General features: G+C 37.4%; 1 protein-coding gene across 1 annotated transcript in view; it reads right to left on the minus strand.

Moving 5' to 3' along the window:
- Nucleotides 1-16,654, minus strand: part of LOC147763947 (uncharacterized) — a 37,636-nt gene extending 20,982 nt beyond the window's left edge. The window contains exon 1 of the mRNA XM_087002204.1: nucleotides 16,438-16,654. Coding sequence (XP_086858330.1) covers nucleotides 16,438-16,648 — 211 coding nt within the window. The 5' untranslated portion in view covers nucleotides 16,649-16,654. The remainder of the gene's footprint in view (nucleotides 1-16,437) is intronic.
- Nucleotides 16,655-21,276: the final 4,622 nt, after the last annotated feature.

Here is a 21,276-nt window from a genome sequence, read left to right on the forward strand (position 1 = left end):
TCATTTCGGATGGTATGTTTAAGATACTTCGATGTATATGCTCTATACTTTACAATCCTCAAAATTTTCGAAGATGGCTGTAAATTCACGATGGCGGCCAATTTTAGCTAATTTTTGAGTAATTTTAATTATTTTTAATATTTAGGTTTTAATTCAATTATTAAGGAATAAGAATGTGGGATATGTTTTGATACACCAGAATAGTATACAGTCTTTACTTGCTACCTTCAGTGTTTGTTTTAGTTGCAAACTTTTTAATTTTGTTGTAAAATCCTGAAATCCAAAATGGAGCCAAAATACAAGTCTTTTACATTTTGCCGTCCCAACTGGAAAGATGCCAGATTTATTATCAAAGTTACATTCTTTATTACTTTTAATAAACTGAATTCGAACTTGGGACTTTTCAAAACAATCTGCATTAATTTTGATTACATTAGGACTTTCAAAATTTAAAATGGCCATCAATATTCTAATACACACTAGCTAAAATTGACATAATATATTCTTCCATCGGAATTTTTATTATCTCCAACCAACTTAGTCCCATTAGTTAATTTTGTTTGCTATGATTTTCTGAAACCGAGTTTTTGTTACAATCTAAGATCGCATTCACAACGAGTTGAGCCATGGCTTTGAGAATCCTGGAACTAAATACGGCGGACGTACATAAAAGAAAAACCGCCTAATCTTTTAATAGTCTCTCCGCCTCTCACACGCGTCCCCGCACGTCGTCCCTGCGGGGGTACAGTCATTAAATCTCGACTCCGTTCGCCATGCGGAAGCTACCTGAGAAATATTTAGTGCGCATGCTCATCAATTAAACTCGAGGTGAAGAAAGCATGATGGCTGGAGGCGATCGAAGGAAAACGGCTCTTCTGTTCTATTATCTTTCAAAACAGAGACGAAAAAGAAATGAATTGGCCCGAAAAGTAGCAATGAATTGGCTTCCCACGGAGATATTCACGGAGATTCCCAGCCCCAGTAGACGGAGGAGGAGGAGGAGGGCAGAATTTTTGCGTCAGATAGGGCAGTCCGTTCTGATAGCTGATGTCTTTGTTGTTTCGTTGGGTGCGTTCTTTCAACTGAAGAAGGGGAACTAGCTAATTAGCTGACCCAAGACCAATGAGCATGCGCACTTAATATTTCTCAGGTATATTCCGCATGGCGAACGAAGCCGAGATTTAAAGACTGTACCCCCGCAGGGACGACGTGTGGGGAGGCGTGTGAGAGGCGGAGAGACTATTAAAAGATTAGGCGGTTTTTCTTTCATGTACGTCCGCCATATTTAGTTCCCGGATTTGTAAAGCCATGGCTCAACTCGTTGTGAATGCGATCTAAGATGGTGTTCATCTATATAAATAGATGGAATAAAACATTTAGATGTATATGCCACAACTCAGCTTCAAACTGCTAGAGAAGTAAAATAAGGCAGGTTTCTTTTATTAAGTTTTTTCTCAAACAATTCTTATTGTCAGAGGTCGGAGGGGGGAAGAATAAAAAAATTTTTCAAAATAATGACTTTTTGGTCACTCATTTTCAAAACTACACTAGACAATGGTAAATATTTGTTTCAACACAGTAAAGCAATTTTTGGATAAAAACAGCAATTCCTTTTCAATGGTTTATTTTTCTTAATGAATGTCAATTCTACGAATCATTTTTTTGTAAATTACAGTTTGCCTATCTATGCACTCATGATGGCAGTGCACAAAACAGTTTTTTGTCAATCTTAAAGTCATAATAACTCTTCGTTTTGGCCAAAAATTGGATTTTCCTGGAGTAAACGGCAATTTTCCCGTACTCACCAATGGTCAGCGACCCCATTCCTTCATTCAAAGTTAATCCGGGTTTTTTTTCCTAAACGTACGGTTTTTTTGTTAAAATCTCTTAAGTGATTTTTAACTGACGGAGCCCTCTCTAACATAGCATATCGAGCGGGGTTTTCTGATGACCTACTTAAAACCGCAGGAAAAGCAGACAACAACAACACTTTATTGCAATAAAATAAGATTCATACCATATAATCGTCTTAATTGCTCATATTCACAACGTGTGCAGTTCTGGGCTTTTCGTTATCCGACACACTGTACAAAAACTCGCAACTTACGTCTGAGGATTGTGTCATGCGCCTGTGTTATTTTGGTCTCGACTGCACGCGAGAATCCGCGTGATGCGCCAAAATCCTTGGCAACGAATGCCTTGATGACCGGGAAAAAAGGCATCGAAAGCCCTATTGACAAGCACAGTTTTTAGTTTTTCTACAATAACAGCCGTTTTAGTGGTGAAATGCAATATAATATATTTCCGTGTGTTGTTTAGAATGTATTTCTTGCGGAATTTTGAATCTCAAAGCAGGGAATTATACCTGCTCAAAGGAAGAGTTATTATTGCTTAAATGCAATACTAAGTATGATTTAATGATTAAGTGGAAATCATCACCAAATTTAAATTATGTACTTCATGTAACATGGCCATCGTGAAAGAATATGGCATCATGCCCATGGGAGTTCCAAGTCCCACACATGAAAATACATGTGAAAAATGAACATTTCCTAAAAACAGCATTACTTCCATAAAAAGAATCCAATCAGGCTATATTTCAGACCTTTGAATCTTTCAGTAAGTTTGAGAATCATCTTGTTAAATCGCCTTCCTTAATTGTCACTATGGCAGCTGCACTAAGCTAGCAAGTCTCTCTCTGCATATTGGCTTTTATACCATAGTTCCTCTGTCAGTGTCTCTGCTATGCGTTTTTCAAGATCTTTGGCCTGTGCAGTCGGAAAACCAACATTGAAGCCTTCCACTACTTGCGAAATGGAATTATACATTGTCTGCCTTGCATTACTTGGAGATTCACTGAAAAAAATTATATCAGATAAGTTAACTGTGCCTTCTGTTAGCTGCATAGGAATTGTACAATTCAAAAGACAGAAAACGACTGCTTAGAGTGATTGTTGAAAAAAAAAACAGCAAGGGTAATATGGCCTGTTATGGACCTGTGGTCTAAATTTTTCATTTAATCTAAATGGCAGCAAAAACTTAACTTATTTAATAGAAAAAGTTCTTTAAAAATAATGATAAAACTGAACTGTCAGGTCACAGGTCCATAGCCAAGGAGTTCTGAACGATTTGAACGAACCACCCTTTTTATCAGGAAAAGGTCTGCTCGGGGTCAAAATTGATCTAGGTGCATGAAGGTTTTATGGCAAATGGCCCACTTTTTTTAGAAAAAGACCCCTCTTTTGAAATTGCTGACTACGGGCCTTGTAACCTTAATATCTACATACGCATTAAAAACTTGGTGGAAAACTGAACGATGAATTCATGTTGACAGGCGCATTATCCAAAGCAAATGATAGTTAACAGCTATTACCTGGCTTAAATTAATAAAAAAAATGTCAAAGACACATTGCTTCAGTATAGAAACCTCTGCTGTTGTAAGCGAGCAATTAGCATTTAACATACGTTTTTGTGAAAGTGCAAAATAGGACATTAATTTATCAACATGTCAAATGCTTAAAATATATTCACCTTAAAATACTATGACACTCTAGACTGATAAAACGAAATAAATACTCACATTATTTCTGGAGAATTTCAGGAGTACGCGAGTGCTGCATTAAAACATCCAATGCGCTGTTTTTGGATGCTCTCGGAGACTTAAGTTGAGCCTGCCTCTTTTGGTGTTTACTGCCAACTGTTCTCTGAATGTACTTAATGTCAATATCTACTACGGTAGTGACAGACATTCTTACATTCGGTTAATAACCTATTTTTTCTCCTGGGGCTGCCACCCTGAGCTTCAGAGATAACTTGACACTAACCTCTTCACTATAGCCTATCTTCATCGTGTCAAGTTACCTCTGACGAAAATAGTTTGACCTAGTTTATATAAGCCAATCGAATCCATGTTTCAAAATTTTTCACCAAAGTTTGGTGAAAACGCTGATTGGTTGACCGTCAATCGGCAATCCTCGGCTGATTCCGCAAGCTCCATACTAACAACATAGTTATTGTCGAGTGCGGAGACATCCGAGTGCATAACCGTACACAAAGAAAGCATGGAGTATATCGGAATTGAAACCAGAGCAGTTTGATGCCCTGCATAATTATCTACTGAGGGATGATGTATTTTGCGTGCTGCCCACAGGTTACGGCAAGTCCCTGATATTCAGCCTTATCTTTGATTGGTCCGGATTTGAACAAAGCGCGCTTTGACTCGTTCGCGTTCATTGGCTAGATCGTTCAATGAGTCATTGAGTGCGGGCTTTAAATTTGATTGGCGGGCGGCGGAGGCAATCGAATGTGGTCAGAGGTAACTTGACACGATGAAGATAGGCTAATAGTGAAGAGGTTAGTGTCAAGTTATCTCTGAAGCTCAGGGTGGGGGCTGCTGGCTCCCCGTTGAAATCTTCCACACGTGTCTAGTGTTGCAATTGATATTTTCATTTCAGACAGTAAGCAGACAATAAAATTGCCTAAAACGTCTTTAACACTGGCCGGACAGACTTTTTTGCATAATATCTTTGGTCCTTCCTTCACTATAACACTGAGCCACACGACAGTGGTCAAATTCCTGCTTAAGTAAACTTCTTCTGCCATTGTTGCATTAATTTCATCGAAGCACTGATTGGCTTAAAAACCGGTAGCTGATGGAAATGAAGCAATCGTTTACTTTGGCTTAAATACCCTTCGTTTTGATCTTGTAGGCAGTCATGTAACGCGGGAGTACCGTGAAACTTGTGAGGTTTCGTGTTTCCGATCGAACAGTATGATTAGTCGGACGTCGGTGAAATAATTTGGGCCATTTTGAGGTCGGTGGAGCTTGAGAAACAAGTTATTAAAAAAAAAACTGCCCTTTAATCTCATTTTGGAAAAAATCAATATATCCACAAACTTCAATTGAATATACCATGTACTTTTTTATAATACTTAACTTAAAATATAATTGTATAGAAATGCAAAATCACCATCAATATTTGCAAACTAGTTGCTTTTCACTCAAAACCAGACTATTTTAAGTAAAGACTAAATATCTTATGGATATCAAAATTCTTAACATTTCTCGATCCCAATGTCATTTTGTTAAATTTTCAACATTAGTTACTAACAGTAGAAACAGGTTTAGAAATCACCTTAAATTGGCCGCCATTTTGATATTGCTAACATCTAGAAATAATAACACCATCTTGGATGTTCAAAGAAATTTTTGCCATCATACCACAAATATAAATGTCTTCATATTTTAGATCAGTTTACATTATTGTTGAAGTTAATATATTTGAAATGTATGAAATTTTCTTGGTCTTAGAAATTTCTAACCCCTGTGTTAGTATGGCAATGGCTGGGTCAGTCACCCCCACCACCAGTTTAATAGAAAACAAGCAGAAAATGAGATCTTAGGATGTAAGCTATATATAACAGTTAATATATTCGGGGAGGGGGGTAAGTTTCAGCTCAATAAAATCAATTCCCGCATAGAGAGACCATTCCCACATATATTCGGATCGATCTATCTCCCTGGGGAGTCTCACTAAACTGCTGTCAACTTGACCGGCTTAAACGTCTGTCACTAGTAAAGCTGTCGGGGGGTAATTATCTTTACACCCAGTTGATTCGGTAGGCGTGACAGACATTTAAGCATCCTGAGCTGAGAGCAATTAAGCCTGAACCCCCAGGGAGTTAGGTCGATCCAGATGGATCGATTTAAGTTTGAGAACCCAGTCTAAGTAACATTCTTTTGGAATATGAATTTCTATTAATCTTCTAGCCAGAGTGTATCATATTGTTCAATATTTTATGTGTAACAAACACTATAGTTTCTGTAACAAACACTTTAGGCAGAGAGTAAAGATTTCATGCTACACTGGTACATCAATATATCTCAGATATTGCAATTCTTTGATAATTTAATAAATATTAAAATACAAAAAAAAATTATCAAAATTTCTTTAATAAAAAAAGCAAAATTTTTCTGCCATCTTTAATTTGCCGCCATCTTGGTCGATTTTGTTAATCGTTAAGTATAGTGCACTTCTTAGACTACATGTTGGGATGATTTTGAATTCTATTTAGTAAATGTATTTGAAATGTTTGAGATTTTGTTGGTCTTAGAAATTTCAATATTTAACCCGTGTGTTACCATGGCAACGGCTGTTGCACACACACCCACCACCAGTTTTATGGCAAACAAGCAGAAAATGAAAGCTAAGGACCTAAGCTATCTAAGCTACCTAAACATAGTGAACGAAAATCACTAAGGGGGGGAGGTTTCGGTATTTGGCCCATGGACTAAAAATGAAAATTGCCTCCCGATTTGCTCGGATCGCGATCGAGCTCCTGCTGAACATACGAAAATTGCCCTCTCGTATCGCTGCCTGGGGTCGGTAACTATATCTTGCTCCCGATCTTCGGCTAACGAAGTCACTTGAACAAATGTGAAAATTGCCTTCTCGTCTCTTTCGGATTGAGAACAATATATATCACTGAAGATATTAAAATTGACTTCTTGTCTATCAGGTTAGCCAAGTGCGGTACGTTTGTACGTTCCCTGAGTGTCAGAACAACGTAAAAGCTAGCTTGTTAAATATACCTTGTGATTGAGTCGCTTTTACTAAACTCTGTCGAACACTGACAATCTGAGGACGTTCTTGGCATCCGCCCCCCTTCTAATAATTCTGGATTCGCCACTGCCGTGGTCAGCTTTAGATGAATCTTGTAAAAGTTGTACTTATATCTGGTATCATCCAAAATCAACCAATGCGTCTTGCACACCACGCGTCTCTCTCTCTTGCTATCTCCGTGCGAGGGGAGCAAGTTACGCTTGCGGCCTCGCTGTTCGCAGGCTATTCGTAGAATCTTTTGGACATGTCCAACATCCTCCGTACGTGCTTACGGACTGTCTGCGAACTCGAGATTGCGTAAGAAGGCCTTGCGTGGGACGTGAGATTCTGCGCAAAATTTGGACGCAAACAGCCCGTAAGAGCCCGTACGGCCGATTGTGACCGAGGATTTAGATGCCCTCAAGGCAAAGGCTACCTGAGAGTTGAAGGGCACTTAGATACATAGATAGATAGATATATTTTTATGTTACCATCTCCGAGCAGAATACAATATTTAACAGAACATACAAAACCAAAAATACATCACTTATACAATTAATTATCCGACCTTTCCGTCGTTTGGGGGGGGGGGATATATTTTTTATATCGTTGTTACTGGTATCCTCTATCCATTTAGGTGAGGAGCATGAGACGTTGGGGATATTTAAACTTGCCATTAGGGATGTTCACGTGTCCTTCGGATTTTTGGTGACTTTGGTGACCTAGGGGTGGTTGATTATTATCTTTAAATTGTATTTTCTGCTATATACCCATAGGTCTTTAGGTTGAGGAAACTATAATGTCGGGGTGTGCATAGGCAGTTTTTTTTTTTTTTTTTTTTTTTTTTTTTTGTGACCTGGGGTGTGGCTGTCCCTGGGGATGGTACACATATATATTACCGCAATTTATTTCCCCCTAGACCATTCGAATAAGAAACATGAGTCTTTGGTGCATGGGTGGGCTACATTAGTGTGACTTGGGGTGTGGCCGTCCCTAGGGGGTGGAGTGATTAGTGGTTTGTCAGGCAATGAAGCTGATTCCATAGATTGCACTTAAGATTCCTTGCAGAGTTGGACCGACCCAGCTAGCACTACATTCTATGTGTGAATCTGATGGCGGTCTTCGAGTTAGGAAGGAAGGGGAAATGTAGAGAAAGCAGCAGACAGTACTAAATAACAGACCTTCAGTCGTATTCTTGAATATAGGTCAAGTTAATTAAAACCCATTCAAGACCCCATACTCTCAGGAATCCTACATGTAGGGTCCAAGTCCCATTGTTCTTTAACATAAAACACACATGTTAATTACTGCTCTTGGGAAATAAACATTTTTGTTTTGTGTTAAGACACAACAGCAGTTAAACGCTAGGATTCCTGATCGAGTGTGTGGGGCCTTGAATTAGTTTTTAATTGGATTCCCTGACCTATATTTATGCATATGGCTGGAAGTCCATTTAGTTCTGTATGTGCTTCTGCTGTTCTCTACATTTCTCAAGGACCCATGCACATTCATTAAAATGACTGGTTCATCAATCTCAGTTTCATGTTCCTTATTAAGGGTATAGATGGCAGAAATAAAGTTGTGAAAAATAGAATCAACCACCCCCCGGGATAGCCACACCTGAAATATCATACTAACATTCCCGGAAACCTATGCATATCCTCAATGGTAAGCTTATCAGCCCGGAAGGTTTCATGTTCCCAACTGTAATGGCGTAAGGGTAGAAGCACGAATAACGATGTAAAATTTAAAATCAACCTCCCCAGGGGCGGCCACACCCAATGTCACAAAAATCCAGAAAGACCCATACACATCCCCAAAGACAGATTTTTCAATCCCCATAGCCTTACGTTCCAAGCTTTATTGGTCTAAGGATACAGGGTAGATATAGCAGGAATAACAATGTCAATTAGACTCAACCGCCCCCAGGACCCCCCCCCCCAAAAAAAAAAAAAAAAAAAAAAAAAAATCCGAAGTGCCCTTCCACATTCAAAATAGTATGTAGCCACGTTTCATGTTCCTAGCATAAAATACGATGTAAAAATTAGAATAGACCACCCCCAGGGTCGACCACACCCCAAGTCACAATTGAATTCCGAAGAGCCTTTGCAAATCCCTATAATGATAGGTTTATTAATCCCCAACGTATCAAGTTCCTAACTATGATGGTTTAGGAAGTAACAATGTTAAATAGATTATGCATGTATATAATAAATTGTCCACCACAGGGAAAGCTTGACCAATGTAAGCGTACCTAGCCGAGACAACCCCGTCCCCATTCCAATTCTACCTCTATAGAAATTCATACTAGCTATTTATTGACTAAGAAAAAAATTCTGGTTGCAAAATGCGTTCCGGTTGAAAAATTCGTTTTCACGATTTTCTTTGGTTGCAAAATGCGTTGCAGTTGCAAAATGCGGCTCTACACCAGTTTTATGAATCCCCAGCATTTCATTCTCCCCAACATCTATCTGGACAGTTGACTGTTTCAAATGATTCAGATTTCAGACTTTCCGACCTAAGCGTTTTCATTAAGTATATAAGCCAGGAGGTCAATCTTTTTAAACGACCGAGATATTTTCGAAACATTTATGTTGCATATCAATAGAAAAGCCTATTTTACAGCTTGTTATTGCAAGTCATAACATTTATGTCATAGTTACAAAAGAGATACTTCTATAACACGAATAATGGAATAGACGGTTTGTTAAAGATATTAATGTACACTTAGTGTGGAGCAAAATTAAAACCTCTCTGCCTAATAGAGTTCTCTACCTACAGTGGAAAGACATACATTCTTGCTACTGTGTACTAGCCACATCTATAAACCTGGGCCGTCAATCAAACCACACATGGTCAATTTTATGCCCTAGTTTAAAGGCAGGCAATGCGTTTATTTATACACTTCGTTTGTCTTATACATCTAGTGCCTTAGACCCATCATGATTCAACGTCCAAATATTGTCAGTTTTTAATCGTCCTGAAATCTGAAAAATCTCAAAACTAAATGGGTAAAACAAACAAGGCAGCAAAGCTGTCAAATGTACAGACAAAAACCAGAAAATAAAAACGCAGGAAATAGGATACTGACAATTCTGATGAACTAATGTATTATGCTTACTGTAACTGCATAGCCAACATCAAATTCTTATTTTGCATAACATTGGATTAGGATGAAAGTAAAATGTGTATCAAGCATTAGACTAAGTTCCCATACCTAGATCAATCTAACAGGATCAATCCAACTCCAAGGGGTTTCTCACTAAATTGCTTTCAGTTTGAGAGTCTCAGGATTCTGGCATGCCAGTTTCAGTAGGCGTGACAGACAACTAAGCCACTTACATTGATTGCAATTTAGCGAGAATTCCCATGGAGATAGATCGATCCACAGTTAGCGTGATAGGGTCTGGAAATAGTCCCTAAGGTGTCAGGCTGATAAGAGTTAAACTTTGGAAATGCCAGAATGAGGTACAGTGAAAATTACACACAAAAAAAATTGCTTAAACTCATTAAAAAAAAATATATATATATATATTATTATTATTAATTTTTTTTTTTTTTTTTTTTTTTTTTTTTTTTTTTTTTTTGCTGTATGTTAATCCTAAGAATCATTCTTGTAACTTAACAAAATACAGAAAATGTTACAAAGTAAGAGTACAGGGCTCCTGGCATATGGGAGTGATAAGTCACAACTTGAAAATGCCAGTATAGCACTCTATAAACCTGCATTGCTTCCAAAACAGAAAACAATCACACTGGTTTTCAAACACAAGCTGCACTTCTGTCTTATGAAACTTCCAGTAAGTTTCAGTATCGTAAGTAACATGGTTTTCCCTTAATCGCTATCCTGGCAGCAGTGTCCAAAATAGGGTTTTCTTCAACTTTCATGCAATAAAACTTAATACTTAACAGCATAATGACCATCAAATTTTTTATAAAAAAATAAAAGTATCATGAATATTCAGAAAATGTGATTTGGGAAGGTCTTCAAGGCCATGGAAGTTTAGAGTCACACTTTCAAAATGCCAAAATGTAAACAAGAGGTAACTGTACTGAAATGATTTTCTTTCCATTTCAACGCCTTTTTTAAAACAAAATGATCAATAAACTGTCATTTTTAAATGTTCAACTAGGAAAATTGTTGACATAGGAAAAATATCAATAGAACAATTTTCAATGTCCAATTTGCTCCATTTGCAGATGCTGAACATAGTGAATGATTAAATCTGACAAACTGCAATGATGAGTTCCTTTCCACTTATGATACTTTATTACACAATGCACAATATTATAACAGGTTTACCGTCATTTTTATATAATCAACTAACAATATTGTTAAGAAGCAGAAAATGTCAAAACAACACTTTTACATATCTTATTAGTTCCATAATGAGACTGTTAACATGCCTAAGAATTAAATCTGAAGAAATAACAATTATATACAAAAATACAGAAAATGCACAGCACTTCTGGTGGATGGGAGTAAAAAATCACATCTTGAAGATACTAGTGTTTAAAAAATAATTTAAAAAAAAATTTAAATAAAACGTAAAAAATTCCAATAAAGCTGCTATTCAAACTTTTAATCTAGCTGTATTAACTTGATATTAATAACCCCACCAAGTTTGAGAAAAATAAAGCACTGTTATTCATCTATAGCATGTTGGCATAACACATTCTTTTTGTTGTAAATTTATTTGCAATGTTAAACACTATTTATCTGCACAATTATCACCAAATCCTAATTTTGTGACACAGTTAAGAGAGCTAAACCTATGGGACTTTACAGGGAAATCTCAAGGAGTCTTTTATGTAATCTCATTTAATGGCCAATTGAAAATTAATGAGTAGGCAAGTGACTTTATAGACCTTAATTTAATTAGTGATCACCCAAGGGACAATTTTATAGACTGACATCCATACAGTACCATCATATAGCACAAAGGTGTTGCATACATGCTGAAAAAAGTGAAAAAACAGCATTACTTCCCTAAAAATGACCCAATCATGCTGATTTTCAAACTTGACCTGCGTATTATGAATATTCATTAGTTCTGTAAGTTTCAAACCAAAAGGTAAAATGGTTTTCCACTTATCATGTTATCAGTGTTGCATATATGCTGAAAAAAGTGAAAAACAGCATAACTTCCCTAAAAATGACCCGATCATACTGATTTTCAAACTTGACCTGCGTATTATGAATATTCATCAGTTCTGTAAGTTTGAAACCAAAAGGTAAAATGGTTTTCCACTTATCGTGTTATCGGTGCTGCATATATGCTGAAAAAAGTGAAAAAACAGCATAACTACCCTAAAAATAACCCGATCATGCTGATTTTCGAACTTGACCTGCGTAATATGAATATTCATTAGTTCTGCAAGTTTCAAGCCAAAAGGTAAAATGATTTTTCACTTATCATGTTATCAGTGTTGCATATATGGTGAAAAAAGTGAAAAAACAGCATAAATTCCCTATAAGTGACCCAATCATGCTGATTTTCGAACTTGACCTGCGTATTATGAATATTCATCAGTTTTGTAAGTTTCAAGCCAAAAGGTAAAATGGTTTTCCACTTATCGTGTTATCGGTGCTGCATATATGCTGAAAAAAGTGAAAAAACAGCATAAATTCCCTATTAGTGACCCGATCATGCTGATTTTCGAACTTGACCTGCGTATTACGAATATTCATCAGTTCTGTAAGTTTCAAGCCAAAAGGTAAAATGGTTTTCCATTTATGGTGTTATCAGTGCTGCATATATGCTGAAAAAAGAGAAAAAAATAGCCTAAATTCACTCAAAATGACCCAATCACACTGATTTTCGAACTTGACCTGCGTATTATGAATTTTCATCAGTTCTGTAAGTTTCAAGCTAAAAGGTAAAATTGTTTTCCACTTATCGTGTTATCGGTGCTGCATATATGCTGAAAAAAGTGAAAAAACAGCATAAATTCCCTATTAGTGACCCGATCATGCTGATTTTCGAACTTGACCTGCGTATTACAAATATTCATCAGTTCTGTAAGTTTCAAGCCAAAAGAAAAAACAGTTTTCCACTTATCGTGTTATCGGTAAAAGTGCACGGCGACGGCGACGGCGACGGCGACGACGGCGACGACAGACGCAGATGACGGCTATATGTACAGACACATCTGTGTCTGTACATAAAAAAAAAATACCAAACAGACTGCATTGCCTACTGAAGCTGTATTTTAGTCCCATGTTTCTTTCCTGTAAGTTTGAGAACAGTAAGTGACATGATTTTCCTTAAATGGTCATCATGGAAGCAGTGTCCAAAATAGGGGTTTCTTCAAATTTTGATGCAATATTACATAATGTTTAACAGCTTAATGACCATCAATTTTTAATTATAAAATATTTGTATCACAGATATTCAGAAAATGCGACGAGCAAAGGTCTTCAGGCCCATGGAACTTCAAAGTCACACCTTGAAAATGCCAAAATGTAAACAAGACAGCACTGTTCTGAAATGGGTTTATTTCCATTTTTAACACTTTTTTAACATAAAACAAAATAAACATTTTACTGCCATTTTTATATGACCAACTAAGAAAATTGATGAGATGGGAAAAGTATCAATAGAACAGTGTTAAATATCCAATTTCCTCCATTCTGAGATTCTGAACATAGTGGATGATTGAATCTGACAAACTGCAATGATGTGAGTTTATTTCCATTTTTGACACTTTATTACACAATACATGATAACAAGTTTACCATGTTTTTTACATAATCAACTAACAATGTTGTAAAGATGCAGGAAATATCAAACAAACACTTTTAGGCATCTTATTAGTTAAATAATGAGACTGTTAACATGCCTAATAATTGAATCTGAGGAAATGTGAAAAAACAGTATAACTTCTAAAATAATGGCCTGATTATGCTGATTTTCGAACTCTACCTGCGTTTTAGTAAGATTGACCACTCCTGTGAGTATAATTACAATTGGCCAATCCGTTTTTCTTATATTGTGTTATCAGTGTTGCATTTATATTGAAAATAGTGAAAAAACAGCATAAATTCCCTCAAAATGGCCCAATCATGCTGATTTTCGAACTTGACCTGCGTATTATGAATATTCATCAGTTCTGTAAGTTTCAAGTCAAAAGGTAAAATGGTTTTCCACTTATCGTGTTATCGGTGCTGCATATATGCTGAAAAAAGTGAAAAAACAGCATAAATTCCCTAAAAGTGACCAAATCATGCTGATTTTCGAACTTGACCTGCGTATTATGAATATTCATCAGTTCTGTAAGTTTCAAGTCAAAAGGTAAAATGGTTTTCCACTTATCGTGTTATCGGTGCTGCATATATGCTGAAAAAAGTGAAAAAACAGCATAAATTCCCTAATAGTAACCCGATTGGATCGAGTAACACGATCATGCTGATTTTCGAACTTGACCTGCGTATTATGAATATTCATCAGTTCTGCAAGTTTCAAGTCAAAAGGTAAAATGGTTTTCCACTTATCGTGTTATCGGTAAAAGTGCACGGCGACGGCGACGACGGCGATGACAGCGACGACGGCGACGACAGACGCAGATGATGGCTATATGTACAGACACATCTGTGTCTGTACATAAAAACTAGCTTTATGCTTTCCGTCACTGGACCGGAGCTCTTGAAATAAAGTACATTATTTATAGAAGTTAATCTCACGGGTGTCTACGAGAACATCTGAAAATAACAGCTCCAACGAGATAAAATACGCACTATCATGTGAGTGAGTAATGTTATTCCCCCCCCCCCCCCCCCCCCCACACACACACACACACACACCCCATTTCAAATACACTCGTCACTCTGGAAATCATGGTCTAGAATGAAACATCATATCGACCTTTACGCCTAATTTCCACATCCAACCAGAACTGAAACATGTTTGGATACAATGTACCATGAAGTGGTAATATACTACGAAGTCTCCTAAGGGTCCTTATTTTTTAACCAATGAAGTCGCCTTTTATCATGAAGTAGTAATTCTTATCCTATGAAGTGGTAATATACCATGAAGTATCTTAACAGACGTAATTTCTGAAAAGTCAGTCTATTTGTAGTTTTCTCTAACCTGTTTTGTTTTTGGACAGAAACAAATTACTTGCTCTTTTGTCTACTCTTTTGTCATCAATTCCACATGTACACAGTCTCATATTTCTAGGGCGGCGTGACCATCTCCCCGCTTCAATAGCTAAACTATGAGCTAAACCAAGAACAGGCTAACCTGTCACGTTCACTGAATCTGTATGATGATTACATATCATGTATAATCAAGTTAGGATTCATCTTTAAATATCTTTTATGTAACCGATTAAATTCTGATTGAATTTCTAATTCGATTTTTATTTCGGCTCTATTTGCCTCTATAATGTTATAAGAATTAACCACTTTAGTCAGATATCGGGCTACCCTGGCGCTGTTGTCGTTACAATGCCGCCACACATGCATAAAAGGATCGTCTTCCATACAAGAACGTGATTGTATAGGAACTTAGTCACATAGGATTTTTGTGCAGCACGTGCCCTGGCGCTCAGTTCGGGTATCCCTAGTTCGGTTAGTGCAGTGTACTAATGCATTAGTAGTCTTTTGTCTGTCTTAACCCTCCATTTAAAAGAGATAAACCCAGCGGGCAAAATATGTTGTTTTAACGTTGAAACAGCGTTGAACCATAACGTTGATAATAAGTTTGATTAACATTGGATTTGAAAGTTGACTCAACCTCAGATAACAACGTTGTCTCAACGTCAAATAACAACATTGTATCAACCCCAGTTGTTAGACAACATTCTTGCATGAAAAGACATTAAAATGGCCTACACTGTAAACACATCCAAGTGCCTGCTCTGTCTGATTTTTTCAACGAATTTAGCTCTTAAGCATGTTTTGCACCTAAGCATGGTACACCCTTTTAGCCTGGATATGTTTAGCAGTAGGACATGTTTGATGGCTAAATATATGTAGGATATAAATGTGTGGCCTTTAAGTTAAAATTTCCAGGGCATGTGTATATATATAAGAAAGTCACAGTCACCTCAACCTGTCTATCTATAACAGGGTACCGAGAACTGTCAACTTTATTAACTACATTCCATCACATTTACAGCAACTTATTCATCCTAGTGTTAGCTGACCTTGCAAGGAATTCAGTTTATTGGAATGTATTTCTGAATAACAAGCTAAGAAAATTCACTAGTTCACTATATACACAAAACAACTGTCACTTTTACTTTAAACCTTTTTTTTGCTATTTTGATAAAGTTAGTTACAGTATTGATAAACAAAGTATCACGTTTTCAACAATTAATATTTTTAATTACAATCCATGTCTTCAAGGTTGTGTCAATGACCAAAATACAACGTTGAGTCAACGTCACATTATGACGGTGTTTCGACGTGGCTGGAGCAACGTTGATTTTACGTTGAATTTAGGTAGAACAACGGCAATTGAACGTATCAACCTGTTGTCAACGTTGATCCAACGCGACTATGCCTACTGGGAAGGGTGTTCCAGCTAGATGGACGATTAAGATAGGATTTCTGAAGATAACTAGTATTGTTTACATCAGTTCTGTGAAAGCAAACGAGATGGGGTAGGCCTATCAGAACAATACTGCGTATACAATTTATACAGAGGATTTGCACATTCATGTGACTTTAACTTGCCATCGAAGAGGATTTTCGATTATATTTCGTGATAAATACACTAAATTTAAAGAGATTAATATGATGGTTGACCCAGAAAATTTTACGCACAGTGCATCCGTGCACATGCCTGGATACGCCCCTGGATGGCCCTGTTCCCTCGAACAATACCTTTTCCTTCCGGGTAGTAGCTTGCACGAGAAGACGAACTTGATGACGTAGGACGTCGAATTTCTTCGCTATCTTGATCTTGTCCACTTTCGTCACAAGATGAATTTAACGGTCTTGCTTTCGGTGCGTCCATTTTGACATTCTCCGCGTCGTCAAAACTGACTCTTAATATCTGATCACATGCAATTGATTTCAATAACAATAGGGCCATTTTCGTTTTGATCGATCACGAATGTCTTAAGCGGTCCGCACAAGGTGAGCAATTGGCGCTGCGCCGTTTTCTCATCGTCTGCGGGGGTGTTTTGGTGAGATTAATGCCTCTCATGCAGCTGAGCAATATATCTAGCGTGTTTGATATTTTTGGCCTCTCGAGGCAAATGGCACAGCGTGTGCAGGCTGCAAGCGCCGATTTTTCAAGTCAAGCCAACAATGCGCATGTGTCGGCAGCCGGAAACAAAGAAAAATGGCGGCCCCCAGCGAAGTCGTATCGGAAGCTATTTTATAATCTGCAGAAGCGACTAAAGAATAATTTGCTAGTTTTGATGATTATGCAAAAAAGGTTATGGCGTAAACGGGAGTCATCTTATTCTAGCTGAGGTTTAGATGGTGTGAAAACGCATAATCATTAAAGGTGGGGAAAGTAAAGCGCCGCACCGCGCCGTAAAGCGTCTGAGCGGGATAGCTGTTATATATATCACTTGTAGTTGAGGGGAGGGAGGAGGAAACAAATTTTAAGATTTCTTACCTTAACTTTGTCTATTGTTTTCTACTTCTCTTTTCTTTGTCAACTTCACGTGCAGGCTCCACGGAAACTGGGAATATTCTGCCTAGGGTTCTTCTTCTGTGTTTATGTTACGTGACATGAGCCAACGTTGCCATTGGCCGGAAAGTCAGATTGATTGACATGAACTGGTGCTGGACTTGTACTCACCCGTATTGTGTCATCTTCTCGGTCTCTGGTGCCAGTAGGGCGGCTGTACATCTGCTGCATTTTCTCTTGCGCGCTAGTTAATGGACGACCCCCGCATACGTTGGATTATAAACTAATTTATCCCATGCAAACGATAAATTTGTTTTTATAATCTGCAGAAGCGACTAAAGAATAATTTGCTAGTTTTGATGATTATGCAAAAATGTTATGGCGTAAACGGGAGTCGTCTTATTCTAGCTGAGGTTTAGATGGTGTGAAAACGCATAATCATTAAAGGTGGGGAAAGTACCGTACTTGGATTAAGAATGTGTACATTTATCCCGTGGACCATTTGAAGATTACACTGCGATTAATGCGGTGGAAAATACAATAGAGAGAGTGTATAATGATAGGGTCGCTAAACGATTGTTGACGGCATATAGTAACTAGCCTAATCCCCTGGTCGCCTGGGTATCCACGCCCCCTTAGAGTGCTTATGTAAACAAACGGTCTCCCGTAGCGAACTATCCTTTTGTTCAACAGCTTCGCGCGTGCAGCTGATTATGTATGTAGTGACACTATAGCTAACTGCATATAAATTTGTGCTAGCTGTTATTTGTGTCGGATGTTGTGGATCAGCCCACTGGTTCGTTGACTTATGTTTTTCTGGAGATTTGTGGTGCAGATTTTGAGTGCTTAATTATTTACCGTCCTTCTAACAAGAGAAAGGGGAAGGGAGATAAAAAGAGAGAGTGTCAAATGAAACAGGTAATGAGTAATACATTACAGTAAATAAAGGGACATGATCCATAATATGACTCATTGTTGTATGACTTATATTTGTGCCGACTTACATTTTACTCTCGTTCATTTCTTGAAACTCTTTCCTTGAATAAAGTTTTGCCTGTATAAATTAACTTTGTGACATGAAGTAATTTTAATAAAAATTAAACGCGCCTGTTGAAAAGGGGGCTTTTCGTAACTAATAAAGGTTCATTCACTATTCAGAAAAATATTGTCGCCGTTCGTCGCCGCTACCTTCGGGAAAGCGTACCCTCCGCGTGGATCACCGGCATTTTTGATCATCTGACAAATTAGGGCAATTTACGTTTTAGCTAATAATTCTAAATTTACTAATATTTTGGACTAAATTCGATGTCAGATTCATAGCAATGACGGAGAGCCGCCAGAGTAACTGTTTAATTTTCTAAACTAATCAAACTAGAACGCGTGGCGATAAAATGTGTCGCTAGATCTTTTAAACACTCAGCGAAATGCACCTAGTGACTATATTCAATGTGCCGTCACTTAATTGCTTTCTCGATTTCATTAATTGACGATAGTAATTGCAGATAACAATTAAGGAAGAGGAAATGCTGAAGACAAAACAACGTCGGGTCTTTGTGTGACTTTCACCCTAAACACTTTTTATGTTGCTGTCAAAGAAAAAGGAGTCTAGATAGCGATTATTTAAACCACCACTGCTGCTGCTTTTGCAGGTAGACTTCCTCGTTTATCATTTAAATGTTCCCCTCCCCCAGCAGACCCAACTTGATGCATGTACGTCTTGGTAGCTATAGTACAGATCTTGGTTCAAGTAATGAAAGGTTTAAGCACAAAACGATAATTTGAGGCTATTTTTTCATTCAAGACAAAATTAAGTATCTATGGTGTGTGACAATAGGGACTTTACAAAGCTTAATTTGTCCTTAAATATATATATTCCAGTAGCATAGACGAGCGACGTAATTGTAACCTCAATCTGAGGTATGTCCGATGAAAGCGTAGTACAAAAATTAACTTTTTTAAATATGGATTACAACATGCTGTACAATGATATTGAGACTAAAGGGTTTAATGGACTTCTTTGCCTTAAAAGCAATTCATTTCAAAATTAAAAGAAACAGTTTTTTCGGGGAGCGTGGGTAGACGGTTTACTTCAGGTGATTCGTTAAAGTCGAGGAGTGTTTCACTTTCAAATGTGTAAATCGTATATGTCATAAAACACTATAAGAAAGTTTTTTGTTACGATCTGCAACATTTGTTCATTTATATGGCAGGGCGAAGTTAAAGCCAGTGGTAAATAGAACCTAATACCGTAATCCTCCTCGTCCATTTATTTAAATCGTATCAAAACGTATGATACACAATGTTCATTAATGTCATAATTTTGGCGATTTATTAAAACCATATTGGTACATAAAAGTTTAAGATTAGCATAAGTTAAGCAACAACCAGTATGAAGAACAGCACCCTTTTTAAATGAGGCAAGACACCCTCTCCACACTGATTATAACCTTGAGAAAGACATTATGCAACTTAAGGCAAATGAGTTATGCAAAGTTCTTTCAACTCGTGTGTGAATACAACACATTCTTTGTCACTTTTACAAGACAATGGAGGCGAGCAAGTAGAGTAATTACAATATACAATAAAAAGGACATTAGTATAGAAAGCTTACTTCGGGTCAGCCCTTTGTTTGTTCGAATGAACTAGATAGATATCGCGCCGCGACTCCCTTTAATAAACCTTCGATCGTGTGTTTGTGTAAAAGTGTGAAAGACAGGCAACGGTCTTTAGTCGCTGTTGGTATTGTTCGCAATTAATATTGAAGTATAACTCCTTCGCCTGCATGTAAACGTGTTACTTTTCCTCATGTTCTCTATATTTCTTTCAGGTGGTTGAGACAATGGGATGAGATCGATAAAAGTAAAGGTTTATCTAAACAATTAGATGCGATTTTTGTGAAATGGCAGTGATGTGCATGTACGTAGCATGTTAAAATTCTTGAATTTCTAATTTGTTAAACCTTTCATACACGGCCTCATATTTGTATTACTCTCAGGCCTTCGATATTATTGCGTTACACGGGACTCCTGGAAACCTGAAGCACAGGTCTACGGAGTCTTGTTATCCTTCATGCAGTTTTATGGCTGGGATGTACACTGCGAAGTAGAAACAGGCTTTACTTAACTTTACTTAATGTACATGTACGACAGTTTAAACAAAACCAGTCTGCAAGGCTTGCTTTGATTTGGCGTTAACCTTACACTGGTTTTAAAAGAACAAATATAAATATGTTCGAAGGATTAAATGCCGGCTTCGTTATATTTTAACTAAATGTGTTCACTTGCACAGTTACACTGCTAATATTTTTAAGTTGTCTGTCGTTCAGCACGCATTACAGGCGAGTAGTTAAATAGTGACGGTGATCAATCCAAGCTCAATCTTGGCAAGTATTGTTTACAAAATAGATCATGTTGAATAAACTTAATTACGCTTTAATAAATAATCAACACACGGTTCGGTTATTGTCACTTGAAAGCTTTCAATCAAAGACGTTCAATGAAATCACAAATCATTTGACGATTAAAAAATGGACATGTTCAAGGCGCAGTTTTTGTTTCAGCTAAAGGGACTTCAGGTTCAGGTAGAGGGTTCAGTTACGTGTTTCATCGGATGATAGCATCACGCCCTAGGTCTAAGCGAGTTGAATAGAAGCTTTTTATCCAAACACCCTATTCCTAACTACTGAGTTAGGACAAAGGTCTAGTAACATGCACTGTGCAATTTCTATTAATGGATCAGATGCATACTTGATTGTTTTTCCTCTGGTGTCGCACGTGTGCATCCTTTCTTGAGTGATCTGAAACAAGTTGCTAAAGTACCATGTTTCTCACTGTAGCAAAATATGTTCGACATGGCGTTTCTGAACGGCAGCCGGAGACACAGTAATTGTATAGGCTTGCTTTAAGCTTGTTCGAGAGATAATAACAGTCGGGTTTAACAATAGATAGCAAGCTATAGTAAGACCCCCTCCTCTTTATCTGATGATTTACAGTTTTAATTGACCGTACTTTCGTATATTGTATGATCATACAGCCAGACTTCCCCCTGTTGCACGTTGTAGTTGGATTGTCATTGCGCCT

Source organism: Lingula anatina, chromosome 1 (assembly GCF_051362555.1).
Source record: "Lingula anatina isolate TDL-2025a chromosome 1, LinAna3.0, whole genome shotgun sequence".
Classification (NCBI taxonomy): domain Eukaryota; kingdom Metazoa; phylum Brachiopoda; class Lingulata; order Lingulida; family Lingulidae; genus Lingula; species Lingula anatina.